Source organism: Anarhichas minor, unplaced genomic scaffold (genome assembly GCF_050575085.1).
Source record: "Anarhichas minor isolate MPS153535 unplaced genomic scaffold, ASM5057508v1 ptg000073l, whole genome shotgun sequence".
Classification (NCBI taxonomy): domain Eukaryota; kingdom Metazoa; phylum Chordata; class Actinopteri; order Perciformes; family Anarhichadidae; genus Anarhichas; species Anarhichas minor.
In genome coordinates this window covers 2,995,190-3,012,500 of record NW_027466519.1, presented here as the reverse complement: position 1 = coordinate 3,012,500, position 17,311 = coordinate 2,995,190, and the positions used below count along the sequence as shown (strand labels likewise).

General features: G+C 40.2%; 2 protein-coding genes across 5 annotated transcripts in view; both read right to left on the bottom strand.

Annotated features, from left to right (window-relative positions):
- Positions 1-84: 84 nt before the first annotated feature.
- Positions 85-4,134, bottom strand: tmem267 (transmembrane protein 267). Of its 2 annotated transcripts, XM_076079707.1 has the most exons (3): positions 4,054-4,134; positions 2,488-2,952; positions 85-2,421 (listed from the first exon to the last, which is right to left on the bottom strand). In XM_076079707.1, exons 2-3 carry the CDS (start codon positions 2,893-2,895, stop codon positions 2,086-2,088), a joined length of 744 nt encoding a protein of 247 aa, XP_075935822.1. In that variant the 5' UTR covers positions 2,896-2,952; positions 4,054-4,134; the 3' UTR covers positions 85-2,085. The 2 variants fall into 2 exon arrangements, with proteins under 2 accessions (XP_075935822.1, XP_075935821.1); XM_076079706.1 differs by having other exon boundaries at positions 85-2,952.
- Positions 4,135-9,370: 5,236 nt separating this feature from the next.
- Positions 9,371-17,311, bottom strand: part of cntfr (ciliary neurotrophic factor receptor) — a 200,688-nt gene continuing 192,747 nt past the window's right edge. For all 3 annotated transcript variants that reach the window (XM_076079893.1, XM_076079894.1, XM_076079892.1), the window contains 2 exons: positions 12,403-12,529; positions 9,371-10,958 (listed from right to left, as the gene is read on the bottom strand). In XM_076079893.1, the coding sequence (XP_075936008.1) occupies position 10,958; positions 12,403-12,529 (128 nt within the window). In that variant the 3' untranslated portion in view covers positions 9,371-10,957. The remainder of the gene's footprint in view (positions 10,959-12,402; positions 12,530-17,311) is intronic.

Genomic DNA, 17,311 nt, shown 5'->3' with positions numbered 1-17,311 from the left:
CAAACATAATATATACATAATGATAATATAATATATACACAGGATATATTTTATCAAAATAAAAAGAACACTACTTTCAAACTATCCTGTTAATATCTATACTTTATTACTATTAAAATCAAACGTTCGTCATACAAAAACATCGACAAATAGAAAACATAATTTAAACAAAAGTCTTACAATGTGCAAAATTCAACATATTACATTAATGAAGGTCACATAAGCAGCAGTAAAAGAGATACACTCAAACACTGGTGACTCAAATGGGACGGCAGCCATTGTGCGTCTCTTTCTAAAAGTCAACTAATACAGAATAACACATAAATAAATTAAATTCTCATGGACTGTTTTCTACAACCCACTGGGCAATTCTCACACTAATATGTGCCAAATTAGCAAATTGTGAACCCCGACAGCTCACTGCAGCAACCTAGTGGACAACAAGCACCATTACAACCTTACAATCACCAGCAGCTCCACAAGAAAAACAGATACAAAAATAAATTTTAAAAAACTTAAATGGATATTAAAATATTTGATTATGGCTATTTGAGAATACTGTGAATATGTCATAAATGCTAAACTAAACATGTCCCAATCCAAAAAGATAGAAGCAGAAACCTCTTGATGAGCACACCATCCCTTTTATATTTAAAGCAATTATATTACAATAACTACAAGTTCCTAAAACCCATTAAATGCACTGTACCAACACATACGATGTAATAAATAATACAACAGTGTTAAGGAATGCACGTGTGACCCGTCTACATCTAAAACTGTGTGAGGACTTCCTACCTCGACATGTTCTGTGTCGTCGTGAATAATATTACTCATGTGAGATGAGGAACTTCAACAAGTACTGTATCAATCATTTAATTAAATAACTAACACCACAAAACCTGCAGTAGACCAATATACAGCATGTTAATGCAGCAATTAGACTACATTGTATATTAAGACGTTATATGACGATTTGACTAGCAATAGACACACTATTGAAAAGAATAAATTCCTTGAATGCTTGAAACGTTGCCGCATCTCTCCAGGTCCCTGATCCTTTAGTGTTTGATGTAGAATAGAGAGGACATGTGGGACGCCAATCACCTCTCACACGGTCATTTCATACTTCCAGTTTGCTGCAACAACTAAAACAAATCTGTCAAATATTAGAAAAGATAATTTCCTGTTTGACATTGTAATAAAATAAAAGCAGTTCTCTGTCATTAGTACAGTGGAAACAACTCTTCAACCATCCCAGGGTGATTCATGCACACAACTTGTGGAATAAGGATGTAAGAATACATTTTAAATTATTTGGAACTGCCAGCAGGTTACACAGGCAACGACTCGTAATCCATAATTTTGGCACTGAAACTTCTGATTTGCAAAAAAATCTCAAAAATAAGGCTCATCCAAGCAGCAACATGAGAGTATGCTGACGTGGCAGAGTGGTGACAGCTGACAGATTACTTGTGTTCTGTGGTGATTAATGCTGGACTTACTCTACAATGAACGTACAATACATTACACTTCACTACAGATCAGCACTTGTAAAAGCACAGTGGAATAACAGTGATAATATACTGTTGTACACGCTGAGGGTGAGAGTCAGTGTCTTACAGCTAGTGGATGACCTTTGGTGGGCTTTTCCTTGAGTGTTCCTTCTGAGGACATAGACAGACAGTTGATAGTTCAGATGATGACTGGTTAAGAGTTCAGGGGCCAAGTAATGACACAAAGTCTGCGGCCCCTTTATCGGGGTTTGGGTAGATGAGCAGAGGAGCCTCTGCAAAACGATATGTCAAAGCTTTAAAGGGTCGCTCCATTACACTTAAGACAGTTATTAGAGATAAGCATCCTTCTCCAGATACAAGTGAACAAGATTCTTACACATTTCCACAGCTAATAACTATTTTACAGATTTCTCAATCCATGGAAAACAAAATGGTAAGTTTTCTTTGTTTTCCAACATCATATAGTGACGGTTTCTTCATCCTTGTGGCTTGAAAAACAAATCAGATTCTTAGTTTCTGTTCTAGCAACATTTGTGCCCAGAGACGATCCGTACCAGATCGGTGACTTCTAAACATCAATGGCCACGCCGTGTTTGGTGGAGATCACGTCCCTGGTTCCTGTCAAATACATGAGCACCGAACACAGGTGAGGGAGCGTCGCCGTGGTGCTGACGTACAGCCAGTAGGGGAGCGGTGCCGTGTTGCCGAACGGACACACCCACAGGCCGTGGCGCACGGCGTCGCGGACGTGGTGCGTGGCCATGGAAATGAAAAGCATCCACGGCAAGGAGCACCAAGCGTCTTTGAGGCGTCCGATCCACATGAGGAAGCGGAGCGAGAGACAGAGGACCGGGATGAGAGAGGAGCAGTGGAGAGGAGGACGCTGAGGGAGCGAGACGGCAGCCTGGAAGAAAAGGGGAAGAGTGTTTTTATTTTGACTCATGTTCAGTACATTTCTATCAAATCTTACCTTGAGTGACAGGGATCCAGCCATGTAGAAATGGTCCAGGTCTATGATTGACGCCAGAAGACCGGCAAGCAGCACCTCATACAGGTCACTCTTTTTCCTCAGTCCAATAACAACGGCCCACGACCACAGCCCCACCAATCCGTGCGTGGCGTTGTCCAAGGCAGCGCGCAGCCACAGGTGGTTCTGGATGACGGACAGCTGGAGGGCGTGGTCCGCCACCACGCAGAACATACCGAGTCCTGCCGACGCCAGTAGGGAGGCGGAGCTGAATGTCTGTAGGAGAGCCTGAGCCTTTTCCGTCTCCACGGCCAGGCTGAGAGGTACAGGGGCACCTTCTCCCCCGAGGCCGGCCCCCAATAACGGGGATAAGGAGGGGGAGGAGTCCAGCTTGGAGTAGAATCCTTGCATGTTGACAGATGGCTGTGGGGGCCAATCGTCACTGAAGTTCAGCAACAGTCAGGTAGACTGGAGGAGGAAGGAAGGAAGGAAGGAGAGGGATTAATGAGGGAAAATGAAAAGAGGAGAAGAAGAGTGGGGTCTGGCTTTGGGCCGATGTATAAACACAAAGCACTCATATAACCTTACATTCCCAAAAAAACCACTGTGAAGATGTGAAGATATGTTTGGATCTACTACAGTACCTGCTGGTAAAACCTCGTTTTAAGAAATATATACTGATTGTTTTGTTATCATTCAATAAATACACCTCCCATGAGGTTTGGACAATGTGACTTTGCCACTATGCATCAAGAATAGAAAATATAATCAAATATAGATTCTCACAAATAAAGACAATAAATACAACAAACATTACAGTGCACATTGGGTAATACAGATGATATGAAACGTTCCAGTGTGAGTGGTTTTAGTATTATAATAATGAATGTGTTCTCTATATATTGCCACTTCAAATATAACCACGTATTGAGCATGAATGACTTGAAGGTGGGGCTTCACCCTCCACTATGATAAAAAGCATAATACTGTGGGATCACATATATAAAAGGTTCCTTTATAACATAGATCTCTGTCTCTCATGCAATTGAGTGAAATGTAGGACATTTACATCATCGTTATCGACTGCTGGTATGACACGAGTCTCCTGCTTTGAACATTTAACCTTTTCAAACGTGCCCATGAACATGAATGTTTAATTAGCTAGCTACCAGCTAACGTTACTGTAGTTAATTCTGCTGTATGTCTGCAAGGCTAACAGTGGTGAACGTCATTTATCTTCGTCCGGCATTCACAAGTTAACGTGAGGCTGTCGTTCTAAAAAGGGAGACATGTTAGATAACCTACTCTTACCAAGCTAAGATAACATCATTGACAATGAGAGCTAACTAGGAGCTAACTGGCTAACAGTGACATGATATGATGCCGCTTTGTGTAGGCGGACAGCAGCTGTCACGATTAGCTCTGCTATAACTGCAGTGAATTTCACAATATGACACGCTTTGTTTTCAAGCTAAACATGTAATTCAATTGTATATTTGTCTAATTTAAGTGTTTTTTTAAGTCAGTTCTGACCAACTGGTAGATAAATATAACGATAACGTTACTCACCCCATAGCCCTGGGTTTGTTTGCCGATCGACAGGTTTGACACTTCTTCTGTGGTGTTTTCCGGTAGTACAGTACTGATGGTCGGCGGCGCTTTGCTTCCACCCACAGGTCATGGGTGGAACAGCTGGATAGCGCCAGAAGAATGTCCTTCCGTCTTTGAGGAGGATCTTATTTGTTCCCAGTACATTAAGTGGTTTTATTTCGAAGTTATTTAATGTAACACGAATATGTTTTGTGAAAAACACAGTGAAAATGAAATCCATGTCAAACATGTCTTTTTCTTTTCTTTAAAAAAGCCTCCGTTAAAAAAGAAGAAGGACAACACAGTTTCTGTGTGTTTATTTGGTGGTATATCACACCTACTTCTGTTTTATCTTAAGAATCCAACCGAAATGTAATTAAAATATAGGTTGGGCATGGGTTGGGTTACAAACCATTCCTATCTTTGGGGGACACTGCATAACACTGCAAATAATTAAAATGTCCAGTTTTGAACTTTTGCAAATTCAATCAATCTTAAATTAAATATTTACATTTCAATTTTAAGCCTATTCAGTATTTAGTCCAACATGTCATAGTCTAATATATTTAATCACATATTTCTACAGTGGTTTTGCTTCTATGGCATTACAGGCCCTGACTGGCACTGGGACCTGGACTTGGATTAAACATTATTAAGAGAAACTAGGACTACACTGCCAGAGGTTCATTGATGAACACCGTCTTTTTTACTGGTCAGTCTTTGACTTTATTTTTAGAAATGGAGAGCTTGTGGTGAGCCAACTAATTCATTATTACACCTGTACTTTAAGCCTAAAAAAGTCTATAACTTGCACAGGATTGACTATATACTGAAAAAGGTGTCGTACAACTCTATTCTGCAAAAACCCACCATCATATCTGCTCATTTTCAACCAAAGCTGGATAAGGCCAAGCAACATAGGGTGAACACAGTGAATGAAACTGTCACTGCTACAGCAGAGAGAAATCCGATCAAGGCTGTCACAGAAGAGATCTAACCTTTAGTGGCTGCAGTGTCTCTGAGCACCACTAGAGGGCTAAAGAGACCACAGAATGAAAACAAATGAAGGACTTGTGAAGTGAATGACACTGTCTGCAGCCTGGCTCTCTTCTTACACGTGTAACAATAATTCTCAATTCACGATAGTTTACACTGTTTTAGGATCCAAAATGGGCTCGAGACTAATGATGAGCGGCACACTATATAAACCAGACCAACAGGTTGTCTTACAAACAAAGCTGCTTTTGGTTATGTTAAGATAGTATTTATATTATATGATTATGACAGGCAATCAGGCAATCCCACTGAGCGGAGGGTTCGTGTGTCAGTTCAAAGGAGGAAATTTGGCATGCAATAAATTTACATTTCACCAGTCATGTAAAATCCAATTTTAATAATGTCTCTACTAAGGATCCACGATTATATCTGTTTAACCCCGATGCATCTGATGTGCCCGGCTCTCTTTTTTTTTCTAATTGACTTCATCAGTATTCATTCAGAATTCAAATTCAATCTGTGATTTGCTTTTTCTCTATTTTTGAGAAATGAGCTCAACATTTTCTGATTTGTTTTTTTCCATTTCTGTGTCTTGAATGGAGTGACAGTGTTAACAGTTGCTTTGTAATTTAAAAGACATCTCTGCTGACTCACCGAGCTTGTATGTATGCAATTTGGTCAGTTCCTGAAGAGAGTGACAAGATCAATCCAATCACGAGAAGCACTACAGTTTGGAGAACAAGGCTGCCATATCCGCAGTGAGAAACACCCTGGATGTTCCAGCAGTATTTGTGGTGAACATGACTGAGGACACAAACTGTCATTTCGTAGCACTGACTCACAACTCAAGTCCTTCATAGACGTCAGTGACAACAAATGTGTTCTGTTGTGTTTACGCCTGACAAGCAACTGTTGGAACAATCACCAGAATAAAAGAGGAGAATAACATTTTTGGTTTGCTTGTTCTTTCACACGTAAGTGTTCACTAACACATGGATACTAATGCATTGAGACATACTGGTGTTCTGCTCCACCCAATACTTCTGCACACATCAAAGGCGCTGGACCGTCCATCATGATGGTGGACTTCATTAGTTTGCAAGTCACATGAGGACAGAGGAGTGATGAAATCAGAGTTTTATACTGATAATTCAGCACCATGGAGAGAAGCAAGAGAGAACAGAGGTAGAGACCGCGTTGGGATGTTTCAGCACCATAGACAGCGCACAGTGAAAGAGGTGGTCTCTGCTGCTCTCCAGTGGCCACATGGAGGACCTTTACTTCTTTTTTCATTTTTCTCCAAAGGTCTGACATTTTCAAATACATAAATGAATAAATTAAACTAATTAATTAAAGTAACAAAGTTTTGAATTTGGCCGTTCAAAGTTCTAAAAAAAGATAGTTAGCTTAGAGTTTAATTATGCTGCATGTAACACCAGTGCAAACTACAACCTCAATAATAAACATTAATAGTTAACAGTTAAATGAATACCTTGACAGTGTCCATCAAAACTGTTAACATCATTAAATGTATATGTATATATATGGCTACAAAACTGAGTAAATTAATAACAAGAATAAGGACAAATTATAAGAAGATGAAGACAAATGTATAAGAAAAGAGCGTGATTAGGTATTGTAAATAAGTAGCACAAAAAGGGAGTTAAAACACTGTGTGACAAACAGACAATAATTGTAAAACAGACAGATAAGATAAGTCCTGGAGCAAAGATAGGGAGGCAGCCAGTTGAGTGTTTAAAGAGGCGAGAGCCAGGGCAGAATTGAGAGGGAAGGAGAGACCGTGTCATTCTTCCAGTTATCAGTGAAAGGTCAAGCTAGTCATTAGTGCAGAGCGAGGCTGTTGGAACTGACAGTCTGTGGATGAAATATCCACACACACGCACACACGCACACACACGCACACACACACGCACACGCGTAGAGGTTAATGTGGATCACATCGTGGTTGCACACAAAGGCCGCATGGCTGAACATTTCAATTGCATTTAATTAAAGTCAGGTAGAAATATCAGTTTAATGCTATTTACTCCGACTGTTTTCAACATGAAGAACAACAAGGACAACATAAGAATAAGTCCTCACCAGTCTGATGTCACGGTGGTCCCTTTACCCTCCTTGTTCACTTCATGCACTGCCATTGTAAATATTAATTGGGTTCTCATCGACACACAAAAAAGGTCGGGCCAGTATAAGCAAGGGAAGAGGGAGAGGAAGGAAAGACTAATGAATGCAATACCCACGGCAGCAGATACACTCTCGTATCTGCACGCACACACAAAGAGGACTCAGCTGACAGCTGTTAGATGGTGTATTGATTTGTCCTCGGTCTGCACGTCGGCATGCCAGAACTTGTCAGAATATTGAAAGAAAGAGAGCTTGAGAGAGGCAAGCGAGACAGTGAGACAGATTAAAGAGAGAGGGAGACACAGAGTGAGATCTAAAGGTCAAGAGGAGCGTTTTGACCAACCAAATCCTCCTTTGTTCTTATTTTGCTGTTGAATTTATCCATCTGAATGTGGATGTTGTATTTATCTGAGAAAGTTAACTTACCGAGATCTGGACACCGTGATGTCAGATAGGGTAGGGAACACAAGCTGTTAGACGATCATCCAAGTTTTAAATTAAACCCCACTTCGGCCAAAACTTATTTGGTAGAATTACTGCCGTAACAGTCCACGTGTTATCATAACCGCTAGAAATGACGGCCAAAGCTACAAAAGTATGACCCAAGTCATAATAAAGATAAATTATAGGGCTACTTTAAGGTTAGGGAAATATCATTCATTACATTTCCAAGAGGCATATACATGTCTGTTTTTTTTGCAACTGTTGGGACACAAACATGGGTTCTGCAAAAAAAAAGAACAAAAAACCCCTCATACTGCCGTCACCTTCTCCTTGTGTTTTTCAGTGTGTATGACTAACAAGACTTCGCTTAAAGATGGTTTTTAATCTCTTCAAGCAACTCTCTCTGTACAGGCCTGAGAACCAGAACAATGAGCTGCAGAATGGGTTGTTTTATTTGGTTAGTGGGAGCAGAATGACTATAACCTTTTCACGTTCAACAAAGTGATTCAAGTTCTTGTGTTTGTTCCTTTTTTAGTTGCTCAGAATTTGTGTTCCATTGATGAAGTTACTTTATCTCTTTCTTTTTTTTTTTATTCACTTTTGGAACAACAATGGACAAGAAACATGAACAGACGGATCAAACAGGTGTCTGTTTTTGAACTCATTTCATTCTTAGACATGCTAGAGGGCATGGCTCCAAGGATGGTAATGTCAGCCTGATCAATTCAGATATGCATGGCCCCCAGATGATGAAACCTGCTGACTTTGGTCATCCTCTTACTTATTCTCTATAGCCACACCAGCTTGTTGACATTCTTAGGTCATAATTGAAATATGTATCTTGCTGGATTGCCATGAAACTTGATACAGACATTCATGTTCCCAGGAGGATGAATTGTGATTAGACTGACCCTGTGACTTTACCTCTAACGCTATATTAAGGTTCACATTTTGACTTGCCAAATACTTGCACACCAGCAAAACTAATTGCATTTCCAGCAGCCTCAGCTGTACTTTGTGTTTAATGCTAATAAGCAAATACTAGCATGCTAACACACTAAACTAGCAAGTCATTGTCAGCGTAGAGCTTTTCATTGAGTGGGAAACTAGCTTTAACACATCCTCTTATAAAAGCATTTGAAGTTGCTCAAATCAGTGCCTTCCCCAGTTAGCATCTGTGTGTGACATACAATATAATAAAATATGATATAGTATATAATAATGTGATTGATGTGATTTGAGGCAAAAGGAAATCAATTCAATCCATGGACACAAATCCCCTGTAATAAGATACCACCTGATGATAAAGTTTAAGTGTCAAGAATAATGTGTGCCTCTAAAACAATGTGAGTGGAGAGAGACTGGTGCATCATATATGCAAACAGTACCAATATATCTCATCTGAATCTGTAAATGTACTTTTACCATCAAGTCAAAGTGAGAAAAAACATTCTCTGCAAGGCCACAAGTATTGGTTTGGAAAACTAGAAAGGAAGCAGACTCGTCTATTGCAGACTCGTGATGTAAGTAGTGCATCATCACTGGTATTCCATTGAAAAGTTAGTCTTCATGACAGTTTAGAAAAAATAATTCCTCTTTTGCATCGACACCTCTTAATGAGCATCACCTGGTCAGAGCAGGAAGAATAACGGTGATGTACTGTGTTCTCACTGTATCAGCTCGTAAGGACGAAATGAATATGAGGCCAGTGTGTCATCATTCATTGTGAAATGGTCACATTTAATGGTTGAAACCTGTCATTGTATATACATCTATAAAAAAGACCCCAGGTACAGGTTACGACATTCTACTGCTAATACATACATTATTATTATTATTATTAAATAATAAACTTTTTGTTCAATGTTAAAGTTACATATCATAGTTTACAAAATATGAGCAAGGAGAATTAAGCCATTATTAATGTCTGAAAGAAAAAAACTAAAATCCTATATGTGTGTTTGTATTATTTGTCCATAAGATAAAAAAATACAATAAAACACATCAATATTCCTTTGAATAACATAATATTAACTGGTGATATTGGCTATTGAAATGTAAACTGCAAAAAGACATTTTTTTTATGTTTGTAAAGGCGTCAGAATTCGGGAAGCAAACTGTTCTGTGTTATTTTATTTTAAATCACAGAGCAGAACTGAAAACCAACATCGATCGTTTCGATGTTTCAATAACCAACTTTGTCGTCGTCGAGCCAAAACAAACTGAAAAGAACTGTTCAGTCTCAAATCCACTTATGTATTTATTTTACAATCCAGGTCCTCTTTGCCAGTCGTTGAAAGCAGAGTGTAAAGCTAATCGTGTAAATAAGCCAGACTACCGTGACTGAATTCTTCAGCGTTAGTCCTCGTATCGAACAAAACAACTCGCTCCGTCAGTTTGATTCAGTCGTTGGCAGATTCAGAGTCTGATTGAGTATTTGTCTGGCTTCTTTGATAAATGGCAGGTTTACACAAATGGGAGCTTCAGGTTCCCTCGGACTCGTCCCAAGTTTAATTTTTGTACTGTTTGAGTTGGCATCAATTTGGTGTTGTGCGCACACACACACACACATATATATATATATATATATAACTTTCTGGAGTTTTCAACCCACGACGAAGGCAGACACGGGCTTCAGGAAGCTCAGTGAATCGTTTGGGAACCATTTTGTTTTGGGGGGTGAGTTGAGTCTTTGGCATGATGATTTAGCTGTATGGGGACTGCTACGGTTACTATACACACAAACACACTATATATGTGTGTGTTCGTCCGTACGGTGCTGCAATTTCAGAAGAAAGTGAAAATTAATTCATAATCAATAAAATAAAAAGGACAAAAAGGTAATGGGGAGATTTTTTTTGTTGTCATCTGAAGAGTCGATTTTCTTGATCTGAAGAGGAGATTCCCAAACCAAACTGTTGTCTGCCAAACAAAGTCTGCTGTGGCCAACCAAAGCCACAAGGGGGTAATATAAGACTGTTTATGCTGATATCACTGCTGTAGTTGTTGTTGTGGTGGTGGTTGGTGCTGCTCCTGTTGGTGCTGTTGTTGTTGTTGTTGATGATGGAGCCGCTTTCAAAAGCTCCTCTGAAGAATTTCTTTGTCTCCATTTATCAAAAATGCTGAATGGCATTATCATCGTCTAGTTTCATGTCTAAGTAATCTCGGTGAGTAACTGAGTGATGGACAGAAATGATCAATGCACTGTATCCTGGAAACATGTGCAAAATAGAAAAAAGACCAGCCTCCTCCTCCTCTTCTTCTTCCTCCTACTCTCTTCAGCAATAAGACATTTACATCTAGAAAGAAACGGACAAAAGCACAAATTTGGCATCACAAGCTGCACCTCAACAAACAATGGAATCATCTACTTTGTCGATCCTGTTTTAGGCGTATCCCTTGTGATTTGCCATTTATTAGTTAGTAGTTAGTACTGGTTGTATATGTCTGGTTGTAGATAATCTTTACATCAGTCAGTCATTAACTTTTTACCAAAGTAAAAGTACCAATTCCAAACCAAGGGCCATCTCAAGGTAAACTGACGCGCCAGATGGTTTGTTGCACAGAACCAACTGAGAGGCCGTCATTGGAAACTGTTTGGAAAAGGGCAGGAAGTGTCAAAAGATACTTGGCAGGTGGTTGGATGAACCGTCTGTCAATCAAACTCTTACTGAAGCGAGACGGGAAAAGCCTTCGCGGTTGTTCTTCTGTCAATGAAGAAATACTCTCCAGTTCAGATATAACTGATGCTATTGCAGCATCCACGCTAACCTCATCAGGAACCACCATTGTTGTTTAGAACAAACAGTCGTCTCTCTTTGTCATCTCGCACACAACTAAACCGCGGCCTTAACGGCCAGTACTCCTTTACAGGATGCTGATTGGTCCAGACACAAACGCATTACTTGAAGCCTGACTTTGTGTGAGAACATTTCATTTTTTGGGGCCTTAAACAGTTATCTAAACTAAACCATGTGAGAAGGTTAGAGGGGATATGTCTCGTTGGTGGAACCACTGTATACTCCCCAACTATGCATTGTATTTCATATAATCATCAAATATTTATTTTATAAACTAGCTTTGACCTGTAGCACAAACACAAATTATGATCTGTCATTCATGATCTTGAGAGCTAGGACTGTGTGTGTAAACAGCACATAACAGATTCCCAGCTGGACTCGCTGTAGTAGAGTGTACGATAGAATGACCAAGAAATTCATCCTCCAGTGGTTCAAATGAGCTGCAGGTGTTCAGTTAGAGGTGCAGCCAAGTTTAATGTTATTTGGTTAAAGTGTTATGATAGGAGTGCTGTTTGCCAGTGTTTCTTTTTTTTGGATCAGAAAACCATTACAGTGTGCGTTTCTGTGAACCGTGACATTCAGCATTTCAACATTCATTGTTTAACATCTACATCATCGACAGGAGATGTGCTATTACGGCATGATTTACAGAGTAAAACGTGTAAAATTAATGAAATGGGACAGCCTTGCATTGAATTTTACATCAATCCCTTCAGGGGCTCGGCAGAAAAATATGAAGAAAAACACCCTGCTGGGTCATAAAACAAACTCAATCGTTGTTGCTCTCGTTCTATTAAACGAGCTCCTGACATCAATAGATATGCATCGACTTGCCAATATGTGACTGAATGACTGAGTTAATGAATTCAAAGTTGAGGGGTTTGGAGACTCATTACAAGACGTGTGTGTGTGTGTGTCTGTGTGTGTGTGTGTGTTTGCTCACCACATGAAAAGCAGCAGCATTCCTAACAGCAAAGGGGAGACAAATGTGAGGAGTCTTGCAGCTCTGCCCACTGGAGGTTCAGCCTTTTGTGGTGCGTTGGAGGACGGTATGGGGGAGGTCTTAGTCTCTGAAAAAACAATCAGAAAACACAATAAACCTTACTAATCCTAACTCTTTCGCTTTGCTTTTCTTTCTTTCCCCCCCCCTGTGGTCATACAGTGTGACACAATCATTTGTTCCTAAGGGGCAAAATACACAAAACGTCGTATTGATGAATGGACACTGAAAAGTACTCATCATACCGGGCAGAACCAAACAGAAAGGAAAATACAGTGCAGAGTGGAATCAATTCTAATCTGCAAGCGCAGTCAATATGGGACTTGTCAAAGCAGTTATGAAGTGAACTGGACAAAAAAAAATCTCTTTCACACTGAAGCCGCAGGGAAACGGAGAGAGAGAGAGAGAGAGAGGACAGAAGAGCAAAATAGATAAAATATGGAGACACAAATAGGAGAAAGGGAGAATGTGCAAAAAAACCTGAGGTAAAGGAGACAGTGAACGGAGCAGGAGGTGTATAAAGTTAAAAAAGGGGGAATGTGCATTGCTAAAGTTAATATACTGCTGATAAGGGACGGTCTAATACACACTTTGAAAATCTACCCATTTACCCACCCATAATATGCTGTATATTTAGATTTTACAGAACATAAGCAGATCTCTAGACCGCCTTAAGTCCCATTTAAGTGATTTGAATGCGCTGAGACTTGACTTCCTGAAGACCTCACATGAATTGAGACTTGAAAGCAATAACCTTTATGTCCTGGTACAATTTCAGAACAGCAAATCAATAACAAAATAATAATAATAATTTAAAATAAAATAGAAAGAAACCCATTTCCATTCCCAGCTGAATACGTTATGTTAATGTGTATGGGGCGGGTCCCTAACAGCTGGTGGGAAACATAAATATGCTGGAAATGACGATGTGCTTAAGCTGTTTTAGTGCTTTTGGTTTTACATAACATGACAAATAAAAATATCCCAGTTTAATGCTTTATTAAACGGGTGCAGGCAGCACAGTAGATATTAACTCATGCATATTGTTTGTAGCTGTCTTGAACCCGCTGCATTTTTGTTACTGGAGAGAGAATATGATTTCCCTCTCCTTCTAATTAATGACTTTTGTGTAGCACTGTGTTGGCAGTCAGGAAGAGGCAGTCAGGTGTGAAATAGCCAGAGAGAGAGAGAGAGAGAGAGAGAGAGCGAGAGAGAGAGAGAGAGAGAGAGCGCGAGAGAGAGAGAGAGAGAGAGAGAGAGAGAGAGAGAGAGAGAGAGAGAGAGAGAGAAACTAGGACACATTAACCATGTTCAGCAGCTCTGTGCAATACTTTCCTGCCTGCAGCACAACATTTTGCTTTGGAGTGGTGGCGGAAATAAAAATTATGCAGACGAGGTGTGATGGCGACGAGGAGAGACAGTTATGGGGTGTACGTTGATGTAACAAGGTAGTTGGGGGACAGAGAGACATGACAATGATGTGAGGAGGAGATAGATGAACAACAGTGGGGAAGAGAAACAGGTGAAGAGAGGGAGCAGAGCAGGCAGGCAGAGAGGTGAGGGGGAGATCTGAAAAATAAAGAGAAAACAATAGGGATGGGTGAAGATTGGACAAGAGGAAGAGAAGATAATACGATTAAGTTCCCCTTAAGGTAAAGGTGAAGTCTGAGGCTTTAGGATATTCAACTGTGAAGACGATTGTAAGAAAATCAACGTCTGTGATCATCCATACGGTTCCCATTTCAAAGTTTTCTCTTAATAACATACCCACCACAGAAACACAGGACAGACGACTCCTGGATAAACAATACTGGAGGGTTATCTTATTTATGGCTGTAGCTTTTATAGCTCTATGCCCATGAGACTCAATTACCGTTGCTACTGTATGAAGAAGGACCCAGTACGAGGCGCCAATCAGAGCCGCAGTAAATACGGAATGGTTTGTTTTTGCAGAAAACAAAACAGAACTAAACAAGAAAAACAGAGGCAGCGATGCCAAACTCATCAAAAAATTGACCTCTGCTCCAAAAGTGAGTTGATTTAACCTGCATTTATTTTCTACAAATCCTACACTGCAGCTTCTGCGTGCCCTTGGCGGTGCACACACCCACATTTTAGGATTTATGTTTTGTATCCAAATGCACCTTGGGAGTTGTAGTTAAGGTTTCTACCTTTTTTTTCTAACTCAGATACTAAATGTTTATACTGCTGGTTCTTTTTCGTGTCCATTGCAACCGTGGCAGTGCTCTAACCATGTCAATCGCCCAACACTGTTTACGGAGAAACCGATTGATGATTGATCTTTGCTTCTAGAACCCTGAACGCATGAAATGACACCTCCCTTCTTAATACTCTACGTCACCTTAAAGACATAATAATGTCGTGGTAATAAGTAGAGGTTTTCCTGTGAAGTGGAGCCAGCATGCAGTAGAGGAGGACCTTAAAGAACCTCAGCATTTGCTTCAACATTTGGCTATGGTTTCTGCTTATTAAGCAGAAACTTGTAAGCATTTATAAATAGATCTAGACATGAGGGATATTAGACGTGATGTCTAGTGTTGCCTGTTTGGTGCTTGACAGTGTCCAGTTTCTGTCTCACAGAGTGGGCGAGGCAGACACTTATACCTTAGATGGCTGCAACACTAAAGATGGCTGCAACTTTTTAAAGCCACGACTAAATCTGCTTTTTACTTCGTGGAATGTGGTCACTGAGCAATGGTCCAATCACTGAGGATGGGATTTCTAAATGTCGCCAGTCTGTCACTGGGCTATCCTTTTGGAGTGAGATTAGGCTGTTGATGCCAGGAAACAGAACAGGCACACGTAAGGGCAACTCTCCATGAGGTACGGGCGACCTGTTCCTTCTGATGCACGAACACAGAAAAAACAAGGAAGAAAAAATGTGGAGGACGTTAAGACAGCAGAAAGACAGAAAGGAAATGGAGAAAGCGCAACTGTGTTTTTAGACTGTGAGCTACACAATCAATAAGTCACAGGAAGTCATTTCATTTCCTATTCGACTGAGCAGCCAAGAAATATTGGTCGGTGCGTAGATGTTAACAAGCTGGTCAGCTGGAAAACAGTTGGCCCGTCTGTGTTTATGGGTCCTGTTGTGGACAGGAAATATGATATTTTCCTTATTTCCCTTCTGATGGCATTCAAATTAATGTGCAATTTTCCAATTAGAGAGTGCAAACTGAATAATTACTTGTTTGACTTTTTAAAATGTATGACAGGGTCCCTGTCTGGACTTGAATGAATTGTGTTGTGGTTACGTATACCCTTTTTTAATGCACAAATTAAAAATGAGCGTAAAAACAGGTGTACCTACTGTTTTTTTAACTTCTAAACTGCATTTAATTTAAGGACAAACTAAAAAGAAACATGGAGAAATGGGGTAAGCATCAATGGGAATGACAACCAAACCCTGTAGTCACTTCATAACAAAGCAGTTACAACAGATGTAATCAGTTGTCCAGCAAGTAACATCTGTAAAGAAGGTGGCAAAAGGCCAGAAAAAGAGATCGGTACGAAGGGTGAGGGGACGAAAGATAAGAGCAGGAGTGAGTTGAGTGATCAACAGACAGAAACGTGAGAGGAACAGAGAAAGAAAAAGACTGAAATAGAGACCTGAAAGAAAACAAGAGAATGAGAGAACGGGACGAGGAGACAGCGAAGGGAAGCAGCGAAGCTGCAGCTGGATTGAGAGATGGCATGAGGAGAATCCCAATAACCTCCTGTTCTTTACTCAGGAACAAGAATAATACACTGTGTCCTGAGTCAGTGTTTATGTGTGTGTGTGTGTGTGTGAGAGGGACTGTCAGATGTGTTCTATGTGTGCTATTTAGCATGTGTTTGTGTGTTTTAAGGCATGCGTTAGCACATTCAGTGTTGACTGTGAAGATTGGTGCGCAGTGCTGCTCGTGACCAGCAGGAGTCACTGCTGGACTGTAAAACTGTTTAGAAACGTCAACGGCCGGGCAGCGTGATGGAGAGAAAGACAGGTAGACAGACTGAATCTTTTCTCAGAAGGATTTCAAATTGGGTTCATATTGTCAGTGAATCACAGCTTCAGGATATTATTTCTCTTCTTTGTTTTTTTTTCTTGACGGATGTAAAAGCCATGTTACACGGTTGAAAAATAAAGTTTGCTCAAGTGAATTTATCAATATGTTGACATGCAATGGTGTAGGTTTGGATGCAGGACTTTAAGTTAGGTCAGGGGTTCAACCAAAAAGCTTTCCAAAAATAATAACAAATCGTTTTCAAATGCACATTTTACACTTTGATAGAGACCTCATATTGCTCCTAGAACCGTATTTGTCCGATGTTTGTGCTTTTTACCTTGTAAAGTTTGTGCTCCAATCCGGAGCTGTAACAAATCCGTTGACACTTGAATCCACATTTTTTTTCAAATTTTTACCAACGACCATTGGTTGAAGGTCTCGGCTTGTTGCAGTGATGCAGAAGTGTACTTAGGGTGTGGTCAGTACACCGTGACATCACTACAGGATTTGGTTGTAGGAGCAAAAGCACACCTTGCATCACAATAGACAGCAAAGTGGTGACACAGACACACAAAGTAGCTTTTAACCACAAACAAAACACCTTCATTTACAAGATTTTGCATTAAAGTTCTGTTTTCAATATCTGAATTGACGTGTTTGCTAGTAGCCTGGTATGCAACTGGTGATGGTGTAGATTACCACTTCCTTCTGTACATTTGCCAGATCACAGCAGGACTGCAATTTAAACCTTTATGGAATGAGTGGACATCAAACCCTGTCCACTCTTTTTCAGTGTTTATTCATTTAAAATGTGTCCTTTCATTAGTGCAGTGCTATTCCAGCGT